Raw genomic sequence first — 22,214 nt, forward strand, 5'->3', positions numbered from 1 at the left:
CTCTGCATCACTCCTTCCTTTGTCGCCTTCTGCATGGATCAGCTATGTCACTTGGGAGAGTTGAATTTGTTGATACTACTATGCTAGTTGATGCCTTCAGTTATCCTATGATCTACAGCCATGCTCTGATACCATGTTGTAATTTATAATTCTAACATGTTAGAAATTCTTCATAAACTATCTGGTTTATTTCTTCCCACTTGTTTAATTACTTAACAAGTTATTTACCATGTAAATACTGAAAATAAACACAATTACAGTATCAACATCTACAAATCATCAACTGAAAGAAAACAAGCACACAAGTGACACCGTTATTTTTGGACCAATGTCCTCGGAAAAACCCAAATGCAGGAAAACCGGTGCAACTATTCAGAGGGTTTTATTATTATACAGTTTTCAGAATACAACTAGGGTGCCAGAAATGGTTCACCCAATAAAGAATGCCCTCGGCAGTGGTACCTCTCCTTGGACACATATATTATGGTTGAATAATCACCGGATGAACGATTCCACAGCAACAATTGCAGCTCCCACTACTCTGCTTCACTCTGATAGGGACTTCATCACCTTATCCGGCTAACCAACACCCAGTTTGTCCCACGAAATCCTTCTAGTGTTGCATCTTGGCCCTACGTCAACTCTGTTAGCCGTTAGCTTTTGGAGCCTCTGCATCAGCCCCTAGACCCTCTACGTCTCACACGCTACCCTCTCCTGGCTCTATGCAACTCCTGGTTGTCTCTACGTAGCACCCAATTGCCTCCGCGTCAACCTCTCCGGGCTTTGCACTCTCTCTGGTACCAACTCTGCCTCTCTGCTATGTATTCACTGCCCCTCGTTGATGATCACTGATTCTATCTCTCTTAGCAAACCCCGTTGTAGATAATAGAATGACTGATCACTCTCGTGTGTTCTCCAACTGACCCTAAAGCCACCTCTTATACTTTTCTCGTTGATCCATCAACGACTAAGATTGAATCTCTAATCAATGACAAAAATTAGATTTGCCTTGATCCATGACTTTTAGAACCTTCTAACCCAGTGTTATATTAATACTTGTTAATATTTTATTTTTCCTAAGTTTACACATAGAGACCCCATTAAAAATATTAAGTATTTTAATATCTCCCAAACTGGTTAAAATATACCCAAACCATTTCTAGGTCTTGGAGATCTCATCTGCTTTAGCCTCTTTACCAATTTTCATGACTAGAGCACATCCGATGTTACCCCAAATCAACAACCAAAACGCTCGTGGTGGTATTTTTCTTTTTTATTTTTTTTATTTTGCAAGCCTAGTTAGGAGAAATAAAAGTGGATTTGGAGAAAGTTCATAACGTTAGTCTTGGCATTTCATGTGCTAGGCCTCTAAACTTACGTAGCCCCAAGTTGACAATTAAGTGTTGAAAGAGTTTGCTGAATTACAACTCTGACACCCAACACTAGCTAATTAATCATTATTGTTTATATATATATATATATATATATATATATATATATATAATTCATAACATTTATGTAATTGAATGCTTGAATGTTTGCTCTTCTTTATGGTTCAATTCTCTCTCAAATTGTCACAATGGTATCACAGGTTGTTTTGATGTTGTGTTAATTGTCATTGTTGCATTTTCTGAAGCTTTTAAAATGGTTATCACAGTTTTTACCTTGGAATAGGAGAGAATTTCACCCTCAAAAGAATTCAGATTTTACAACCATATGAAAAGTGAGAACATTCTTCAGATCTTGATCAATGATGAAGTTGACCTGTTACGTGCAGCAAGACAGAGGGCGAAAGAAAATGGGGCCGCTTTGTTGTTATCATTTTTTGTCAGTCTTTATGACTTAATGCAAGTAGCATGGGACAGCCAGAAATGTTGTTAGCAACTCAAAAATAGTCTACACCGTAGCAAGAGTTTGAATGTCCTATTGGGACAGTTGAAATTTTGAGTTCTAGGAACCCATGGAGTTCAGATCAAGCGGCTCCCCATGTTTTTAGTGACTTTATTGGATCCTTTTGCGGAGGTGATTTGGAGAGTCCCCTGGGTCACTGGCACTACTAAGGTTGAAATTGTAAAAGGGTGTATTGTGCTAAAAAACTGACTGATGCAAACCAAGTTCCTAGAACTCAAAATTTCAACTGTCCCAATAAGACATTGTCCATATGCATATCAACTGTCCCAAGTTGATATGCTTATCAATTGGTTGATGACAGATGCCACTTTTCCTGAACTAATTGATAAGCATGTCAACTAGAAGAGCCAGATGAACAATAAAAGTATCAGTACCAGCTCAGAACATTAATTCTATGAAAGCCAAAAAAAATAGTATTCCTAAGACACTGGAAAAATATAGCATGCAACATACATAAGGTACTTGCATCACCCACACAAACAGTTATCTAAGATCGCAGATACCGAACAATACCTCTCTCAAACAATACCATAAATTAGAATACCAAGAAATTGCAAGACAAACATTGTAGCAGATTCAAAAATCAAAAATTTTACAGAACTCCATCCTAGTATATGTGCTTAAAAAAAAGGTAAATGCATAGGGATGAGCAGAAGTCTAGAGAATTCAAACCTAGAAAACACTACAGCATAGGAGATGCATTAAAAGAAATATCTTCCCAAGATAGAGTGGCATAAAATTCTTAAACAAGTTGTGTCAATATAAAAATACAAAGTTTATCTAGGATACACAACTTGCACTAACTACACTTGTTGGATTTACTGAGAAAAGAATTCTCTATCAAGCTATTGTTACATGAATAGCCTTGGGGATAAGGGTTACAATACAAGAGGTATTCCCAAAGAAAATATGTCAGATGTATCAAATGTAAAATCTGTAAGTTTGGTTTCTTGTCATCCACCTTACAAAATCCTTCCATTCATTTAGACAATCATAAAAGAACAAAGGAATATGACAACCAGAGACATTATTGGTTGAATGAATGCTTTGCCAATAATGATTATACAATAAATGCAACTTACTATATCGGATTAATGAATTCATCCCATCCCTGGTACATTCTGCATCACTGTGAATACAACGAAAGCCAAAACTCTAAAGGGCAGATCTACAGATTATTTCAGTGATCCAGTTGTTTTGGGACATGGACAGTTGGGTTGCCAGTTGGACACACTACTTCATTCTGCCTGGATTCATTGAATAACAAACTGTTACTGCTGTAGCAGACTTTATTGGAAACACTGCAGAATTTTGACCTTGCATGAAATAATTTGCCATGAACTCATGACACTTATATAGCATGAATGGGCAATCTGCAAAGGTTCATCATACTTATGACCCATAAATTAGTTTCCACTAGTACAAAAGCAGCACCAGAACTCGCTGATAGAACCATATCCTTGTTTATGAATCTAGCTGGGACACTTTCCCGTATTTTTAGTATTTCACGTGTATCAGTATTGGATTAATCTTGTACATTTGAAGGCATCAGAAAAATTTTATGTGTATCCCAGGCAACTATCATTTTACTATTCAAGGATTCAGCTTCTTCAAAGGTGTTTCCAGAGATATCCGAAGGATGTGGCAACCTTGCCCATCTCTCAACACTAAGCTTTTTAATTTCCACAACACAAAGACCCTGCTCGTCCAGCTTCCTACCATGCCATATTCCTTCTACTTGGAAAACAATACCCTGTGCAACTTCTTCCCCCGCATCGTTTCTCAGTGAGACAAACTGACCAACTTCACATTGCACAAATCTAACTGGTGCACAATGCCTAGAAGGAGTAACCTTTGCATGGTCAGAAAAGTCAAAATCTGATGTAGACATACCATGTAAATCTTCAGCAGATGACCTCGAATTTATTGGTGTGGAAAACCTTGCAGACTTATTTCCTCTCCTAGGGCCTCCCAATGCTCCATAAAAGTCCTCACCATTGTTGCTCTCTGGTGACTCATAGAAGGAACCCATGATAGCGGGATGCTCACCACTTATGGCTGGAGAAGACCTCGCTAGACCAAGCTTATCCATCATATTCTCACCATCGGGAGTGCGTGATTCACGTGCAGCACGTGCTAACCTGGCTTTTCGATTATTCAGCCTGTCAAAAATTACACTTAAACATTGTCACAAACCATATAAACACAGTCTATCTTAATGATATAATTCATATACATGCCTGAAATACAGAAAAGGTTCAAATTTGAAAACCAAAAAAAATGTACAAAGCAGAAAGTGTATTCAAGTCTTCATGGCAACAAAAATTAATGCATTTATAATAAATTGTAGATACCACCAGAAATATGTTGAAAAAAGAGTGTGGTTACCACACAATAATTTCAGAACTAAAGAAACCTCGAAACTTTAAAGGAATTCCATTTCTCAGTTTTCTTGCCTCTAACCTGGTTCTGAAGTTTAATATGGGTGATTCACTCCACAGAATTTAAAGACCTTTACTTCTCATATTTCTGCCATCTGTTAGTCCAAAAAAATTGTTCTTAATGCCAGATATCTTCGTGACATGCCGAATAACACATAACATTCCTTCTGAGAAATGACAATGGTTGGGAAAGAACCCATTTGGAAAGTAAATCTAAGTATTATTTGGCGACAACCCCAGGGGAGAAGCTCACTTGGCAAAGTGTTCTATTGTGTTATGTAAAATATTATGAGGCCCTCGGTTCAATCCCCCCAATTTACCCATGTCCATATTAGGGGCAGCATGGTGCATTCAGTGGTTACAGTGCTAGCAGATAGAATCGACCCCGGGTCAGACTACCCCTGTTGCCGATTCCACTAGTCAGAATATAAAGAAAAAAAGAAAAAAGAAAAAAATAACATCTATTTGGCAACACTGCTCAACCATTCATTACTCTGTTCAACAAGCTCAAGGGGCAGTTTAGATGAAGTAATCTGAAGAGGGCGAGCTGGAAATATATATATATATATATATATATATATATATATATATATATATCAATGTTACATTTATCATTATCGGCAATTTATTGCCAGGGGTCCAAAATTTAAATTATCGTGAAACTTTAAATAATACAAAAATAAAAAAAATTTGCTCAATGTTTTAACTTCTAAACAAAGTTGCTTGAGAGCAGGAGTGGGGAGTGACATTTTCAAAATCTCCCAGTTCGGGAGCGAATCGGGAGTGAATTTTTATATAATATATATTTTTATATATTTTGATGCATATATGTCGACAAATGCATGTAGAATGATGAATTAGATATAAAACACATAAAACATGGATTGAACCATATAACATCAATCATCTAGAAGTTATAATCTTCATCAACCATGTCCAAAAGTTAATAATATCTAACATATCGTGTCTCATGATTCATCAATCTTAAAGTGTGAAGCTTTCAAAATTCGGGATATAACATTTATCATCATTGATCACTAAAGTTGTAACTTGTACTTGTAACCATTACCATTACCAAGTAACCAAATGATAACAAAGAATATCTAACATGAAATGAAATATTTCAACTCCAACTTTCACGAAGCATCATATTCATAATTCATTACCAATGAGTTATAATTGCCAACTTCAAACTTCAAACTTAAATTGTCATATATTGTTTACAAAAAATATCATAATAAATGTGAAAGAGTCAACAATTATAAAATCTACCAGAAACTACAAAAGACAAGTAAATCTATTATCTATTGCTAATGCTTGGGCCTCTTGCTCCAACGAGAAATGTCTAATTCCTAAGAAAGCATGTAGAATGATGAATTAGTTATAAAAATCATAAAATCATGGATTAAACCATATAACATCAATCATCTAATATTTACAATCTTCATCAACCACAGGTTCAGAAGTTACAAGTTTTGATTTATATAGAATGTAAGGGTGCACATAACTAAAATAGCCTCGAGTGCAATCCATCTCTGTACCAAAAATACATCAAAAAATAGGTTCTGCATGGTCTCTATCATCCAAAAAAATCATGCTACAACAAATACCTACATATCATCAAAATCGTTGCCTATCTTGGGATTTTTGTCATTAATATCACCATCTAAGCATTAACATAAGATAGAAAAGACGTAGCATGTCAAGTCAAGATTTTGTTTGAGTGATGCGTACATTTTTAGTAGGGTCATGATAGAGGCATTGGCGCTCTTGATTAAATACGAGTTCCATACACTAGTACATAACAAAATCTAAAGGAAACATTGCAATTCCCCCAATCCTGAAATCCAAAAAAACTGAAAACTCTGTTGGATTTGATTAAGATCTAAAATTATATTTTATCCATATGAAATTCAATGAGGTCGTAACCACTCTCAAACATCCTGAGTCATTTCATGGTAATGTTAAAAATTTAATTAAAAGGATGAAAATAAAAGATAAAGGAGAATATCACTTTTTAAGAATTTAACATTGCCACGAATTGCATATCAATACTAGGGCCATAGGCGTGATCATTAGGCTGCCCCACTCGAAAATTCTTGTTTCTTTGAAAAAAAATTGCGTTTGGAACGCGTTTACAAAAAAACATTGTGAAAAAAACTAAAGAGCAGAATTTTTTTTTGGGAGTGAGGAGCGAATTTCAGGAGCACACTCCCGGGGTCACTCTCGATGCGCACCAGAAGGGAGCGCACTTCTAGGGGGCGGGCACCTCCCCCGCAACCGTATTCTAAAACAATATCAACATCAAGCAAACACATTGCTACATAAATATGAAAATAAAATTGATATAGAAGATGTGTAAGATGCCAAGTGATACATTAGACATCAGTATTGAAATATGATATTTGTCCCTTGTCATAAGATCTAATAGAATGATACAAAATCATATCAGAAAAAAGTATCTCATGAGATGAATCATGGCAATGAAAACAACATATTTCCCCTTGTTTACTTGATGGAAAATGGTTACAACATCCTCAGTTGGACCAAAAGATTGGTCGAACAAAAATAAATAAAATATTCAAATTTTAAGAAGAACATATAGTTCATGTGCATCCATATGAATCCAAATTATTATACACATATATGCAAAATTTCTCATGTATATAGTGTTACCCACCACCAATGGGTGACACCCATAGGAGAAATTTTCTTCTAGATTTGTCTTCAACCGGCAGCCAGCAACACATTGCAGCCACTACATAGCTCGATCTGCCATCATTCTCCACCACCTAAGCCAACCATTTTGTGCCCTCGCCCATCTGTTATGATCATATGTTTGAAGGTGGACCTTCCAACCCCAAAGGTATGGATTTTCATTATGTAATTGGGTATCTTTGCTTACTTATCATGGACACATATAAACATGAATTAGTGGGGGGATTCGACAGAAAGAATGAGCTTGTCTATACTCTTGTCCCCTTGTCCAACTTGGTGGTTACTCTGGTATCCTAGTCCCATGGGATCTCCTCTACTGGCTACTAGCTTTAGGAGTGGCACTACATAGGAAACCCCGATTTTGAGTGCATGGTCCTGCTTCCTGACACCAAATGCATCACTCCCCTCCCCTCATTATAACCCCTTTTCACATATTTCTCATCCAAGTCCACATTTGTCCATTGGACCCACAAGGAGTTAGTCTCCCCCTCCCTTTGTCCACATTTTGGGTCGGGCCTAGAATGATGCCCCAGAGGTTGATGCAGCTTGTTAAACACACATATGGCAAAGACAAAATAGGAAAGATAAACATGAGATTGTATTTCTTATTCACAATGATACATATTTATAATACATAGGAGCAACCCTTGGTTACATATTCCAAGTGGTCCCTTGGACTCCTTTTGGTTGTTCAGCTTCCACACCAACCCTTAAAGGATTAGGTGTCCAACATTCCCCCCCTTAATCCGAAGGGTTATGTATGAGTCCAAGAAGAGAGCTCCTAGAATGATGCCCCAGAGGTTGATGCAGCTTGTTAAACACACATATGGCAAAGACAAAATAGAAAAGATAAACATGAGATTGTATTTCTTATTCACAATGATACATATTTATAATACATAGGAGCGACCCTTGGTTACATATTCCAAGTGGTCCCTTGGACTCCTTTTGGTTGTTCAGCTTCCACACCAACCCTTAAAGGATTAGGTGTCCAACATTCCCCCCCTTAATCCGAAGGGTTATGTATGAGTCCAAGAAGAGAGCTCTAATACAAAATGTGCAAAAATGCATGTCAGCACTAGGCTGAATGTGCTCTCTAAAATGTTGATATAAGGCAGGTGATTTAAGGATGACCACCAACACTGGAATGCTTAGTACAGTTCCAGAAACTCTTCCAATTCTGGCATGAAGCTCAAGTCTTCTACTAGAGGAAGTGCTCCTCATATTTTGAAGAGGGAAACCTTCAACCTTGAAAGGGGGGTCTCACCCCACATAAAAGGGAGAACCTCAACCTGAAAAGGGAGGTCTCAACCTGTGATGGTTTAAGAATGACCAACAACTCTGGAATGCTTAATGCAATTCATGGAACTCTTCCAAAACTGGCAAGAAGCTGAAATCTTCTACTAGAGGAAGTACCCCCAATTCTTTGAAGAGGTATCACCGACTGAAAGCATGCTCACGGGCATCTTTGTGACTTTGTCTCTAACTACAACTCTAAATCTAGTATGGCAGGTTGTGGCTCAGGCTCGCTTGATGTGACTTTGAAGCTTGTAGATGACCATCATTTCCCCCCCTGTTAGATACAAGGTGAGATGATGGAGAAAACTCAACTGCAAGACTGTTCAATACTCTAGAATAAGTTCGGACATATGACTGAAATATCTTCTTGGCTGTTGATGCCCATTGCCAAGAAGCGATCCATCCAAGATGAATCTTTGTCCTTGCAGGAGGTTTATTTCTGAAGCATTTGTTTGAAGAATCACTGGTTTTATGACAGTGCTTACATGGATGAAGATCAAAACAGTGATCTTTCATATGGCCAACTCGGTCACAGTGTTGGCATTTCACAATCTGTTGTTGTTGTTGTGGAAGAAGAGTAGATTCTGGAACAACTGAAGGTGAACTATCATGAAGGAATCCAGCACTCTGAAACTGGATGGGCTTTGAGTAGTCTGGAATATGAAAGGACACGTCCTTGTCATATCCAAGACCTGTTTTGTGCTTGTTATGGACAAGCTCTTCCCAAGATCTGATGATTGGCTTGGGAAGTGTAGGCTGGACTTCTAAATCTGCATTCACATCTACTCTTGAATCAACCTCAACTTTACTATCTTGATTAGTTTCTGCATGTTGATGGGAGTTTGTGTCAATGTTTTGAACAGAAACAAGTTCAGAATGATGACTATACTTCTGTAATTCTTCCTGTTGCAGTTGAGATTCAAGCTGCAAAAAATCAATATGTTCTTGTGCATTTTGCAGAGAGGTTTGAATATCTGTGAGAGTGTCTTTGCTGACTTTAAGTGTGCTTTCAGCAGTAGACATAATTAGAGTTCTCAATAACTCTAATAAAGTGGTAATTTTAGCCATTTTATAAACAACTCAAACTCAACAAAAAAGGAGATTCAAAAAACTTGGATGCTTGAGCTTGTTATACTGCCTCACAATAATGACCAAGGGAAACTCCAAAAAAATCAAGCTCGATGTGCCCAAAACATGAGTGAGACTTTGATGGTGACTGCAAATTTTTTTTTGAAAATGATAACCAATTTTTTATTTTTTTTGAAAGACTTCCAACTAAAGAATTCCCAAAGGACAAGCCCTACTACTCAAATTATGGACGACCCAACTCAGAATATAGAACTAACTTGGAATTTTAGCAAAGGGATAAATAACTAGCTCCAAATACTCTCTTTAATGAAGAATTCTTGTAAAAACCATATACAAAAACAATACCGAAAACTGAAATCTTCAGGGACTAATGCAGTTTGTTTTAACAAAATATACCCAGCGCTGAATGTGGGAAAATTGTACCAAGAATCTGAAATTTTATGAGGTAGTTGAATTCCCAGGGATCCTCTGACAATCTGTCTTGACAAGGAAATAATCCTCCCCTTTCTTAGGTTGTGCAACATGACCATATCTAATGCAAGGTTTCTCAAACTTCTCGTGTCTAAGCTCCTAGTCGATCAAAGAAGCCAGAGGAACCAAGTGCTACCATGTTGGCTGGAGTGAAATTGGAAGCGATGACGCTTGCTACAAACACTCCGGATGAAGGGCGCACTGTTGTCGACTTTCAAATGCCACCCATTTGTTCTCCGGATGTTCGGCCTAGCAGACCTGTAGATACAACAACTGTGATTTCTGAGCAATTGTTTAGCGTCCTTGCGAGTTTTGGGGTTATCAACTTAAAGGAACTATCAATACCAAAGGGACAAGCAGCTTGGATGGCATACTTGGATATATACTATCTCGATGCCGATGGTGCTCTGTTTGATGTTGCTTTGCTTGCAGCTATTGGTGCCTTTGCACACTTGCGGTTTCCAGCTATTTCTACGACAACAGACAGTGGTAAGAGCGACCACTAACTTGAGAATTTGATGAAGTATACTGTCATACCGCTCCTTCAAACTCACCCACAAAGCATTAACTTCTTGTTTAACTACATTGTAATATATTTGCAGGTGTTTCTATGCATGTACATTGTCCTTGAGAGATCCACACTTCCAGCGTCTAGCGAATTCCTTCGCTTGGCATTCGATCTATAAGATTCTGAAATGCCAATGGCAATGAAACTTCAATATGCTCAGCAATTATTCCTTGTACATTCCAGTCATGGTTCAGATTAGCAGTGCGCAAGTCAAAATGTTTTTCTAGAATTATATTGGCCGCAAAGGATCGTTGATTTGTTAAGCAAGGGTACTTTATTAAACTTCCTCCTGAATTCTAGTTAGGGCAACAAATTCCGTTTCAAAGATGTGCCTTCAAACTTCATTGAGAAAATTTCTGCAACATATCTTGAATCCCTCAGTCATAACCACGTTCTGGTCTTCAAACATCCCAGCGTATACCTTTGACGAATGCATAAAACAATAACCCAAAAGAGTCAAGCCAAAATAGATTCGACCTCCCAGTAAGACATTTAGTACTCTACTTAGGCCGCAGAAAGATTATCTCTCAGAATAGTGCTTTATTTCTATCAGTGAAAAAAAACCCAGAAACCTTCAAAAATTTTCGACCTCCTAAAATAATAATCATGCTGCACAAAGCCGGTATTTCCAAAATGGAGGTGTCATATTCAATCAACAAAGAGAACAGATTTACAAATATACAAACAGCTTACGGATCCAAACTGAAAAGAAAATGATCCGATCCATAGAAGAAATATCACTGCAAAAAGCAGCAACCGAGCTGATTTCCACATAGCTGGAAGACTGTATTCCATTTGAATCAGTTGCATGTCAGGCTACAGAAATATTCAACAGAGCCATTCATTCATGCGCAGAGAATCACCATCGTTCAGAGTCAGGAATTTGTGCTGGCAGAAGGCAGATGTGTCAGGCGCGTTTTTTTCTATTTGAGTCAGTGGATAGAGAACCCAGCACAAATCTAGCTGAGAGAGGTCAGCCGAACAGTGTGCAGCATGAAATAGGCATGCACACAATAATGGAAGTTCTATCAGCACGCATGTAGAATTGACATGCACAGAGAGACCACAATTAGTGGCTCAAATTTGAGCAGGGCAGAAATTCGCCAAAAGCTCTGATACCATGTTAAACACACATATGACAGAGACAAAATAGGAAAGATAAACATGAGATTGTATTTCTTATTCATAATGATACATATTTATAATACATAGGAGTGACCCTTGGTTTCATATTCCAAGTGGTCCCTTGGACTCCTTTTGGCTGTCCAGCTTCCACACCAACCCTTAGAGGATTAGGTGTCCAACACAGCTAAAAGAAAAGTTCAAAGCATAATTTAGCCACTCTCAACCGGAAATGTACCATAAAGTGCGAAAGATGGTCAAGACATAAAAATTTAGCACGTGGGCAAAAGCCAAACATGAGCTCTACCCGTATCATTATGGCCATCACCCTAGTTCCTAGGACCCCTGATGTGATTCCCCTACATCATTAAGGAACCCATGATTGTCCCAAGCCCTAGTGGGCAATGAATTGCCCAATCTTAAGGGGGTATCCATTGATATATCATTCACCATTCCCTGGAGCCCCGAGATATCAAAAATCAATAAAAGGAAAAAGGCATATGGAGAAAGGAAAAAACAAAGGTCGGGGTAACTCACGTACTATGATTTCTCCCTCCTACATTTGTACACCCAAATGTGGGCTTTCCTTGTTATAGTTACCCATGTACCATGGCATGTGGCTTGTAGCCTTCCCTGTTGCCCCACTATGTGTGGAAATTTCTAAGTCTGGCACATCAGAAATCCCTACTGCATTATCTGGTTTATTATCTCCTACTTGTTCTTTCCATTAACAAGTTATTTATTAATATAAATACCGAAATAAACACAAATGCAACCTTCACACATACAAATCAACAACTGATATAACTAAGACAACACAAGGGACACCGTTATTTTTGGACAATCATCCTCGAAAAACCCACTGCGGGAAAACCGGTGCAGCAGATATGAGGGTTTTATTATTATGCAGTTTTCTGAATACAACTAGGGTGCCAGAAATGGCTCACCTTTCAAAGATTTTCCCTGACAGAAGTACCTTTCTTCAAAGACAGATATTCTGGCTAATCACCAATTGGATGATTGGTCCCACAGCAACTTCGACTGTTCCTTAGCTTGACAACAAAAGCTGCTCCAATCTATCTTTTGGAACTGCATCACCCTCTAGGGATTGCGTCACCCTCTACAGGTCTGCATTTGCCTCTCAGCTCTTAGTTTGCCCCAGGAAAACACCACAGTGCAACTCTTTCTGCCTACCATCAGCTCTGCTAGCCTCGGAATCTGCCTGCGTCAGTTTCTCGGCCTCCTGCATCACCAGCATTGGCCCTCCAAACTTTTGTGTCAGCTCTGCATCAACTCTGGCTACCTTTGCATCAGCCAAGGCTACCTCTGCATTGTCTCTCCAGCATTGTCTCTGCCTCTCTGCTATGTATTCTCAGCCTCCTGCCGAACTGCGCCTGCTGCAACAGATCACTAACTCGATTTCTTGGCAAACCCTACCCCAGAAAATCAAATTGACCGATCAATTTGGTGTGTCTCCAACTAACCCTCAAGCCTCCTCTTATAGTTTTCTTGTTGATGATTCAACAGCCGAGATTAAGTCCCTAATCAACGGCTAAGATTAGATCTGGCTTGATCCTCGTTATTTAGAACTTTCTCACCCATATTATATTAATACACATTAATATTTTAATTTTCTTAAGTTTAAACTTAGGGTCTCATTAAAAATATTAATTATTTTAATATCTCTCCATCTGGGTGGAATTTCCCCAAACAATTTATGGTCTTGGAGATCTCATGTGCCTTAGCCTCTCCACCAATTTTCATGGCTAGAGCACATCCGATGCTACCAAAAATCAACACTCCCTCTTAGAGAAAAATGTGCTCTAGTAATGCTTCACCACAGAAACATCACACTGATCCTCCGCATCGATACCTCTGATGATGCTTGGTCTACTGCCTCACATCCCCTGCACTGCGGCTTGTTGATTTGGGGTAGCATCAGATGTGCTCTAGCCATGAAAATTGGTGGAGAGGCTAAAGCATATGAGATCTCCAAGACCCAGAAATCGTTTGGAAAATTCCGTCCAGATAAGGAGTTATTAAAATAATTAATATTTTTAATGAGTTCCTAAGTCTAAACTTAGGAAAATAAAAATATTAATGGGTATTAATAAAGATAAGAATGAGAAGCTTCTAAGAGATAAGGATCAAGTCTATTTTGATCTTAGCCATTGATTAGGGACTTAATCTCGGCCGTTGATTCATCAACAGGAATAGTATAAGAGAAGACTTGAGGGTTCGTTGGAGAGACACCTGAGGGAGACCAGTCAGTTCGATTTCTGGAGTGGGGTTTGCTAAGAAATTCGAACTAGAGGTCTGGATTGCAGTGAGAGATAGCGAGGACATAACAAAGAAGCAAGGATAGTGTCGGAGGACCAATGCAGAGATCAGAGACGCAAACACAGAGGCAGTTGGATTGCACAATCACTAGAGGGCCTGCATGGGTGAAGCAGAGAGGCCAAGTGCTGACGCAGTGAGGCAGAGTGCCGACGCAGAGGTATGGGAGCTGTGCAGAGGCCAGCTAGACTGACGCTAAGCTCAAGGAAAGCGTCGGAGGTTTTATGGTATTACTGTTGTGTGGTTATCTCTGTTGGGTGAGCCAGTTTGGCACCCTAGTTGTACTCAAGAAAAGCTTAATAATAAAATCCTCCTCTGTTGCACCGATTTTCCCACATTGGGTTTTTCCAGGGTCAATTGTCCAAAAATAACTGCATTAATGTGTTTGATTTTTGTGCATGTATTTGTTTCTGTATAATGGTGTGATATCTGCAGTAGAATTTATTTTAATATTTACTGAAGGGATTTCTTAAATAACTTATTGGAAAATAAGTAGGTAAAATAAATCAGTTGCTGCAGTAACAAAATTTTCACATGGTATTAGAGCAAGGAATTAGAGACAGAAAGGGAAAATCGATTATGGGTCAAGATCATGATGCAGAGGCATCTACATCAGGAGACTCGTGCAGATTTTCAGGAAATTGCACAAGAGATAGAAATTTCGATTTCTCTATGCTGGCTTCCAGATTGGAAGAAGTTGCTTGTGTAACAAGCTCTGCGTCATCAAAGGTATGGTATATAGACAGTGGAGCCTCCTGGCATATGACGGGAATCCGAGAATGTTTCTCAAATTATCAGGAGGAAAGGATGAATTTTTAGATCACCATGGGGAATAAGGAAAAGTGTACTCCAGTAGGGAAGGGTACCATAGTTTTTCAAACAAAAATGGGAGAGCAATTCTGAGCTACCAATGTGCTGCATGTGCGAGGACTAGGGATGAACTTACTTTTCGTATCACAACTTCAAAGCAAGGGCTATGATGTTTTCTTCATTAAGGAGAAAGTATATGTCAAACATACGAGTTGAAAAAATAAAGTGCATCTCGGAATCAAAAGTAACAGGTTGTACAAGTTACAGCTAGAATCACCAATGGCACTAATAGGCAGTAATGGAGATAAGGATTTGAATGAACTATGTCACAGAAAAATGGGACATTTGCACCATGGGGCTTTGAGAATTCTCAGGAAAACTATGATAGGAGTTCTAGATCTTAGTACAAAACGAAATGATGAACGCAGAGGATGTGCTCTGGGCAAGTATGACAAAGCAGCATTTCCTAGAAGTAAAAACAAGGCCAAGAGTGGTTCTAGGATTGATACACTCAGAGATCTGCAGACCAATGTCCACTAAAGCTCTTCGTGGTGCCGAATACTTCGTCACCTTCATCGATGACCACTCTAGGAAAAATTGGATTTATTTTCTGAAAACCAAGGATGAGGTATTTTGTCGATTCAAAGAGTTCAAGGCTCTAGTGGAGAATCTGACATGAAAGAAAATAAAAGTTTTGCGCTCAAACAATGGTGGAGAATATGTTGATAAGGACTTCACCAATTTTTGTGATAGGGAGGGCATCAGAAGAGAGTGGACAGCTCCTTACAATCTAGAGTAGAATGGGGTAGCAGAAAGGAAGAATAGGACTATCGTGGAAGCAGCTAGGGCCATGATGTATGATCAGGATATGCCAAAATTCTTGTGGGCAGAAGCATGCAGCACGGCAGTCTATGTCCAGAATAGAACTCCTCATAGGGCATTGGGCAAGATTACTCCAGAGAAAGTCTTCACCGGGAAGACACCTGAAGTCAATCATTTCAGGATATTTGGGAGTTTAGCATATTGTCGTATACCCAAGGAGAAGAGGAAGAAGTTGCATCAAACTGCAGAGAAAGGATATCTAGCGGGATATAGCGAGAACGCTAAGGCATATAGAATCTATCTTCCAGGGAGCAGGAAGGTAGTAGTTTGACGAGATGTGAAGTTCATGGAAGATAGGGCCTTCAAAAATCTCGAGAAATGTCTTCCGAGGAGCAATCAAAAGATGATTCGTTGGTCAAACCACTTCAACCAGCGAAAGCCAAGAATTCTCCCTCTTAACAAGAAGAATCACAGGAAGAGGAGGAGCTAATAGAGGCACCTGCTACCAGAGGAAGAACGAGTCGAGAACTACGATAGATTCCGCAGGATGCAGAAGATTTCATCAGCGCACCAAGAAACAATAAAAGGGAGCGAAAACAGCAATATAGATATCAGGCCTTAGTAGCTCAGGGCGGGGAAGCCTTCCAGTTTTCAGGAGGCCGCTCAACATCAAGTTGGGATGGATGCGATGGTAGAGAAGTACAACTCTATAATGGTGAACGATGTCTGGGATTGTGCCTAGGCCTCAGGACAGATTGATGGTAAGTTCGAGATGGATCTACAAGGTTAAATACACTGCAGACGGCAGTGTGGAAAAATACAACGCCAGGTTTGTGGCTAAGGGGTATGCTCAGAAGGAAGGAATAGACTACGAAGAGACATTCGCCCTAGCAGCCAAGTATACATCCATTAGAACCGTGATCTCTGGCAGCACAGATGGGATGGGAGATTCATCGGATGGATGTCAAAATGGCATTCATGAACGAAGTAACAGAAGAGGAAGTATACATTGAACAGCCATAAGGCTTTGAGACACATGAGAAGTCTCATGTATGCCGATTAAAGAAAGCCTTGTATGGGCTCAAACAGGCACCTAGTATGGTCAAATTGATGGCTACTTGCAGAAGATGGGGTTCGTCAAGAGTGATGTAGATCCAAATCTCTACTATCTGGTTGTAGAGAATGAGCCTCTAATCCTAGTATTATATGTGGATGATCACTTCCTGACAGGATCATCCAAGCTCATCAAGCACTGAAGAAGAATCTAGCCATAGAATTCGACATGAAGGATTTGGGACAGATGCATTATTTCCTGGGGCTGGAAGTTTGGTAGCAGCAGGGGGAGATCTTCCTTGGACAAGGGAGATATGCTACAGAAATTCTAAAGAGATTAAGAATGCAGGACTGTAGGAATTTAATCAACTAATAAAACACTCATCTAATAAATAGCAAAAATATAGAAAAACCAAACATGGCAGAAAAGGCCTCAGCCTTACTATATTCCTCTCATAATGCAAATCAATGTACAAAAAATGATAATAGTACACATAAATACATGAGGAAGTTTGTCTCAAGATAGTACATCTATCTTGGAAATTATGGTTGAGCAAATATCTCAACCAAACACTAATCTAGGAGCCTAGCTAGTTGGAGAGAATCTCTCAACCAACTAAGCCTAAACTGACTCCTAACCATGAGGAACAAACTCAATCTAGAAAGGTAGGATTAAATCCAACTTTCTTGATTTTAATTAATTTAATTATTTTGGACCTATAATTGTTTTCATCTCATGAGAGTGAGGCTAACATTCCCCCGCTCAATGATAAGTCCAAAATAAGAACCAGGAACCATCTTCCAAGTTCTCATGCTGAAACTGTTGATCCTCAAAAAACACTACCTGAAAAACCACCAAATTTGGATGCTGAAGAAACTGCAATATGAAGAGACCATGAGTCAGCTGCATGTCTAATTCATCTCTGAATGTCGTTTGACATCTCCATCATGTGCCAAGCTGCAAAAGGATCCAACTGTCCTTTGCTTGAAATCAACATCTTGTGTCCACTGAAAAAATTTGATGAACGCCCACAGGCGTATTTGTTTGTCCACTGACAAAAGTTGATGAACGCCCATTCGATGATGACGTTGAAAAACAACTCACTGTTGCTTTTGTTTTGTTTGAAAACTGCTCACTGCTGATGTTGCTATCGATTGCCTACAAGTGAATTTTTTGATGCTCACTCGCTAATGAAAATGCCCACTGGCTGCTTTGCGGATATTGTCGAGACTTTCAGTCTGACAACCACTGTCAATTTCATTGACATTTTCCCCCTTTGTCAGCTGAAAGGAGAGACAATCTTCTTCAAATTATTTATGAACTCCCCCCCTTCAGGTGTAGGAGTGTTTCACTGGTGTACTCCCTCGTTCAACCGCACGAGAATACCATCTTCATTTTTACTGTTGGCTGCAATATGTGTGAGTGAATTCGATTGTAAAACTTATACAATCTTTTGACCGTGGATGACCATTCCCAGGGATCAATCCATGAATAAATTATCTTCAATCTGGTTGATTATTGTTGTTTGCTGCGTTGTGCTGATGAATGATTTGACTTGCCACAATGGTAACAAGGATGGAGATCAAAACACTGATCTTCTAGATGACCGGTTTTTTGACAATGAAGGTATTTTGGTTTGACTGCAACTTCAGTTTGTGTGCATTTCTGTTTGTCTTCAACTTTCTCAGAACTAGCCAATGTGAGTTATGCAAGAAACCCTACACTGACAAATTTATGGGCCTTGAATAATCTGGGATATGCATTTTGGCATCATCTTTGACATATCATAAGCCTCGTCGATTTTTGTTACTTTGGATTTCTTCCCATGGCTTGATGATTGGTTTGGAAGAAAGTTAAACTGGATCAGGGACCACTTCGCACTTGAAGTTGGTTGGATCAGTGACTTGGAATCATCCGCTGTATTTGTATTGTTCAAAGACTTGGAAGCATCACTCTTCTCTAGCAACTCAATTCTTTGTAGTTGCAACTCTAGTTGAAGGAACTCAATCATTTCATGTGCATGTTGAAGATGCACTTGAATATCAGCAACAGTTGTTTTGCTGATGTTCACCATGTCGCCAGCTGATGATAAAATCAAATTGTTAAGAATTTGGGACAGTTGAATGTGTGTCGCCATGTTAGCTTGCTCACTTTGAATTTAAGCTCGCTTGTACTGTTGCTTGGCTGATGCTGTAAACACTTGCTAGAGTTTGATAACTTGGTTGCTTGAACTCTTGATTTCACGCTCACTTGATGACGATCGCTTTGCTTGAATGCTTCACTGACACTCTGTGAATGCTTCAATCAACTTCACACTAGCTTGTTTGTTGTAGATGTCGTGCTTTGAACTTTCACACTTGATTTTGACACGCTCGCTTGCATGGTTGTTTGAATGACACGCTCACTTGCTTTGTTGCTTAATGCACTTGCATTAAACACTGGCTTGATGTGATGCTCACTTGAAGAAATTCACACTTGTTTGATGATGGTTGCTTGTTAGATGGCTTGCTTGAACTTGCTTGATTGATTACTAACACTTTGTGTTTTCTTGAATGTACTCACTGAATGTGCTAATTTTAAAAAAGGAAGGGTGTCGAACACTATCAAAAATACACCCAAGAGACAAATGACAAATTCAATCTTGATGACTCAGTTGAAGACTTACTTGACTAGCTTAACAATTCAAATTAGAGTGTCGATTACAACCGAGAATGCACCCATACAATTTAGTTAAAAAATGTTTATATCTATGTTGCCAGGAAACGTGGGTTCGGGGACGGGAACGGGGACGGGGACGGGGACGGGGACGGCATTTTTGGAAACAGGGTGCGTGGGTTCGTCGGGTAATATAATAATATTAAATTTTAATAATTATATTTTATAAATTATAAATTTATAATTAATAATATATATGAAATTTGAATTTGTATATTTTTTCAACTTTAAACAAGAAAACTTTAATGATAATCATTTAAACATGCACATCATTGAACATTCAACATTGACATTGAAATTTCAAAATTTATCACCAAAAAACTGTTCATTGTTTACATATTAACATGAATCATGATATGGGACAGATTTTGTCACACATAGCTTACTGAGATACACTAGCCAAGTTTCCTACAAACTCAGGAGTACGCTCAAAAATCCTAAAGTATTCTGAGTTCTCAAAGACTCAACATTTTAAACTTTATTTTATTGGGTTGCCTTGTGTGTTTTGTGGGACAGTAGTGAAATATATGCTGCCAGCAGCCATAATTTATGCTTTAATGTAGCCACAAGCCTTAAAAAAAACCACAGAATTTATATGTTAACGTAATGATTCAATTTTTCAAAAATTAAAATATATATACTATGAACTGTTTTACTTTTTCCTGAACAAATTCTGAACCATTTAATTGGATTTGATCCATGGTGAAATTACATTGCAAGGGCAAGCAACACCATTGATAGAGGGTAGATAATGAACTGGCTTGAATGTTGTGTAGATGATTGAGTTGAAATACATTCTCACTGAACGGTTTATATTGTAAAGAATAGCATTGAGCTATATTCAGTGTATGAATGCATTTATGTAATGCCATTCATTAATGCAAAAAATGATGAAGATTTTTTGCGCTTTATTAATCTAATTGCAACTATTTCAGGTTAAAAGAACTGAAACGTATACTTCTCATATTATAGTATATAGTATAAAAAATTAAAAGTTTAACAAGTCTGGGCTGAGTAGAGGTAAGTTTGTGGCCTTGTCATCTCTGTTTAGGGCTTCGGTTGGGTACAGGAGTCTGCATAGGGAGGTTGAGGTCTGTTCCTTAGTGAACAGTGAGTTGTTTTATGTAAACAGTGGCATGAATCAAGCCCTACAGCTCAGCGTTTGACAACAACAAGGAGGGACTATGCCACAGCTGTAGGAGGCAAATTGAGTGTATAAAAGTGGACTGACAGTTGTGGATCATGTTGCAGACAGTCCGAAACAACAAGAAATTGTAACATTCATTCCGGCAAGCCTTTAAAAGAACCCAAAGAACCCCACCCGAAGAACCCAAGAATCCAAGAACCCAATTTTTTTTTTGAAGAACCCGGTTCTTCTGGGTTCTTCTAGGAAGAACCTGTACCCGAATCCGGTACTTGGGTGCGGGAACTTGGGTGCGGGAACCCGGGACGGGTTCGAGAACCCCACCCCCGGGTGCGGGAACCCGTGCAACATAGGTTTATATGCAAGTGATACAAAAAGTGTTGATGATGTTGATGTCGTCTTGGCTTGAAATGCTTGATTTTGTAGCATCCTTAACTTGATTGCTTGTAGTTTGATTGATTACATAAGCTTGAATGGAATTGTTTACGTGCATGCATTGCCTTAATTTGTTGTGTACTTTGTGTGTACCATATTAAAAGGATAGTGTCAAAACTAGACACAAAAATAAGCAACATCAAGAATCATGCACTACACAAGGTGTTCCTAAGATCCCCTTATTCAATTTCAGGCGAATCTAGGACACAATCACCATCAAAAAGATATGTTATTATTGAGTACATCAACCTTTTATCTTTACAACATCGTCGTGGAAACTTCTCAAAGTTCCAAAATTCCTTGGAAGCAAATTGTCTTCAAAAACTGGATGTTCACCAACTCAATCTCTCTCAAAGCAAAACATTACTTTACATTACAACAATATCTTTCTCTAAAAAATTCCACTTATCACTCCAAAGACAAAAAAAATCATTTCACCTTATTACTCCAAATACAAAAAATCATTTCACCTTATTACTCCAAAATCAAAAAATTTATATTTATCACTCCTCACCTTATATCTCCGCAATAAAAAAATTTAATTTTCACTTTCATAAATTTCAACTCCATTCCCAAAATCTCATACAAAACACTACACCTTATTACATCTCCAAAAAACTTTTGTTTAAAACTATTACACCTTATCTCTCCATCACTTCAAAATATAAGTTACATAAAAAATACAAACACTACTTATCTCTCCTTGATTTTTTAAATCACTTTGAAAAAAGTGAATTAAACATTTTTCTTTAAACATTCACCATAAGTGAATAATGGAAAAAATGCATTTGAATATGAAAACGTTTGTATTTTTCTTTTCTTTTCTGCATACCTTTAGGCAAGTCCCTTTAAAAAAATGATCTAAACGTTTCAAGATTTATCCACCTTTAAATAATTTCTTTGGAGAAGTGGCTCAATGCGGGTCTGTTTTTTTTTTAAATGCCGTCACTTCCTCGACACTCGTTCAACCATACATTCATGTTTCAGAAATCCACGTAGCAGCAAAAAACCTACATGATATTAACTTTCACGCAGGTCTTGTCGAAGCATAGTCAGCACTTTCATGCTGGTTCATTCACACTGGTCTCTAAATGTTGTTAGCGCCTAGGAAACAAGATGATGCAACTGTCGAGAAGCTTGAGGTGATCCATCCATAAAATGCAGTGCTCCAGTTAACCCAACTCGTATATTTACTTGATCATGGTACAGGTAGAGATATTTCACTCGTGCATCCATTTACACGAACATTATATTGCAGAACTTCAACCATTGGACAGG

General features: G+C 38.5%; 1 protein-coding gene across 2 annotated transcripts in view; it reads right to left on the bottom strand.

The window, feature by feature from the left end:
• Positions 1-2,613: 2,613 nt before the first annotated feature.
• LOC149138206 (nodulin homeobox-like) overlaps positions 2,614-22,214 on the bottom strand; it is a 147,928-nt gene continuing 128,327 nt past the window's right edge. For both annotated transcript variants that reach the window (XM_089452944.1, XM_089452945.1), the window contains exon 18: positions 2,614-4,073. In XM_089452944.1, the coding sequence (XP_089309070.1) occupies positions 3,437-4,073 (637 nt within the window). In that variant the 3' untranslated portion in view covers positions 2,614-3,436. The remainder of the gene's footprint in view (positions 4,074-22,214) is intronic.

Source organism: Pinus tabuliformis, chromosome X, assembly GCF_031772625.1.
Source record: "Pinus tabuliformis cultivar Carrire ecotype Pingquan chromosome X, CPIR1, whole genome shotgun sequence".
Classification (NCBI taxonomy): domain Eukaryota; kingdom Viridiplantae; phylum Streptophyta; class Pinopsida; order Pinales; family Pinaceae; genus Pinus; species Pinus tabuliformis.